The following is a 1,740-nucleotide window of genomic DNA, read 5'->3' as shown; positions in this document are numbered from 1 at the left end:
ATGTTTATCCGCCTTGGGCAGCCCTCCGACAGCACTCCTCAATACACTCCCTCCGGCAGTGGCGCTGATTTCCAGCAACCATTGCTGGTCAACCACATTGCCCAATCAAACACGCCGACGCCCTCTACTGCACCGAGCCGCGAAGGGTCCTCCGGCTTGCTCTCCTTCCAAGCGGCCATCCTCGCAGACAACCGCACGCGTGTCACGGCCCACTTCCACGGTCGCCGCGTCGTCTGGGACTCGTCACTGGCCCCGTGGATGCACGCGCGCGCACTCGGGTACCTCGGCACGCTGCAGCACATGTCTCGGCTCATCGAGCGGCTCAGCAAGGGCGAGCCCATCAAGGTGGTTGCACTCGGGGGATCGGTCACGCATGGACACGGGCTCCGGAGAATGCCCCGTGATTTCAAAGGCTCGTGGTCCCGAGTCGTCTTCGACTGGATCGCCCAGACGTGGCCGAATGCCAAGCACACATACATCAACGGGGCAGTGCCTGCGACCGGGATCGAGTTCTTCTCCCACTGCCTGTCCCACCAGAGCCCTGCGGATGTGGACCTGATCATGCTGGAGTTCAGCGTGAACAGCCAACCCAACGAGAGGTCCAACATAGTGCACCTGGAGCTGCTCACACGACGGATACACGCCATGCGCCCTCACAACCCCGCCGCCATCGTGACAGTGCATTACTTTGGCTGCTGGACTGGGACGGAGCGATGCAAGGAGCTCTCCTGGCTCGCATCGCCACAGCGGAATTTCGATCTCGTGGCGCAGTATTACGACTTCCCCTCTGTGTCAATGAGGAACGCCTTGGATGTGGAGCAGCAGAGCAGGGATCATGATCGCACCACTCACTTTGGACTCAGCAACTTCAGCAAAGACCACAATCACCCCAACAATTTGGGTCACCAGATGATGGGCGATGTGGTGATCTATCTGCTGTTGCTCGCAGCGGCTCGCTTGGACGAACATGACTCTGCTCTACCGCCCTGGCCGCCAAGCCTCCCGATAGCCATGGTGCAGGAGAATCAGGGAGAGCTTGAGTTCATGTGCAGCTTTGGGCAACAGCTTGCTCCATACATCACAGCAAATTCGGGCTTTGAGTTTGTCGAGTTCGATCCCGCACAAACCAACCGGCAGAGCAAGAAGCCCGGCTACTTGAGCCTGACATCCGGCAGTAGCATCGATATCAGCATGCGAGCAGACCTTGTCCACAAATCGTTGACGCTAAATTACCTCAAGTCGTACGATGTGCGGATGGGACGTGGGGTCCTCACCTGTCATGGCGGCTGCAGTTGCCGACCGCACAAACTGGGTGCAATGTTTGATGGGAAGGACCCACTCCGGATGTCCATCATGTGGGCGCATACAATCATCTTGGACTCGACGAAACCTACTTCACCGCAACAGACACAAGCTTCGCGAAAGGGCAACTGCACCATCCGCATCGTCACATCGCCAACGGAAACGGATCAAGCAGGGGCGCAGCAACAAACCAAGTTCAAGTTACTAGGGATGATTGTCAATCGGCCAGCGTCTAGAGCATTATTTGAGAATGGGATCCGCGGCTTATGGACAAGTGATGGCTTTTTGTGATATGAGCCCGCAGCCCTGCTCTCTCCTACCACGAAGTCGCCCATGCGCCTCAGGCCTCACAGGCGCCCGCCCGCCCGGCCGGAGCAGCCCCCACTCGTCGCCGCAAGGCCGCTCGAATTGGCCGCCTTCCGTCCCCCTGCCGAGGGA

The 1,740-nt window shown here is 59.0% G+C and overlaps 1 protein-coding gene across 1 annotated transcript; it reads left to right on the top strand.

Moving 5' to 3' along the window:
• EMIHUDRAFT_252086 (hypothetical protein) lies at nucleotides 1-1,593 on the top strand (the record flags this gene model as incomplete). The annotated part of the gene is made up of 1 exon (XM_005789820.1): nucleotides 1-1,593. The coding sequence occupies one exon, from the start codon at nucleotides 1-3 to the stop codon at nucleotides 1,591-1,593; it is 1,593 nt and encodes a 530-aa protein (XP_005789877.1).
• Between the last annotated feature and the right edge of the window lie 147 nt (nucleotides 1,594-1,740).

Source organism: Emiliania huxleyi (genome assembly GCF_000372725.1).
Source record: "Emiliania huxleyi CCMP1516 chromosome Unknown EMIHUscaffold_1245, whole genome shotgun sequence".
In the NCBI taxonomy this organism is placed as follows: Eukaryota; Haptophyta; order Isochrysidales; family Noelaerhabdaceae; genus Emiliania; species Emiliania huxleyi.
Note: the sequence above shows the minus strand (reverse complement) of the source record. Positions and strands in the feature narration are given on the sequence as shown.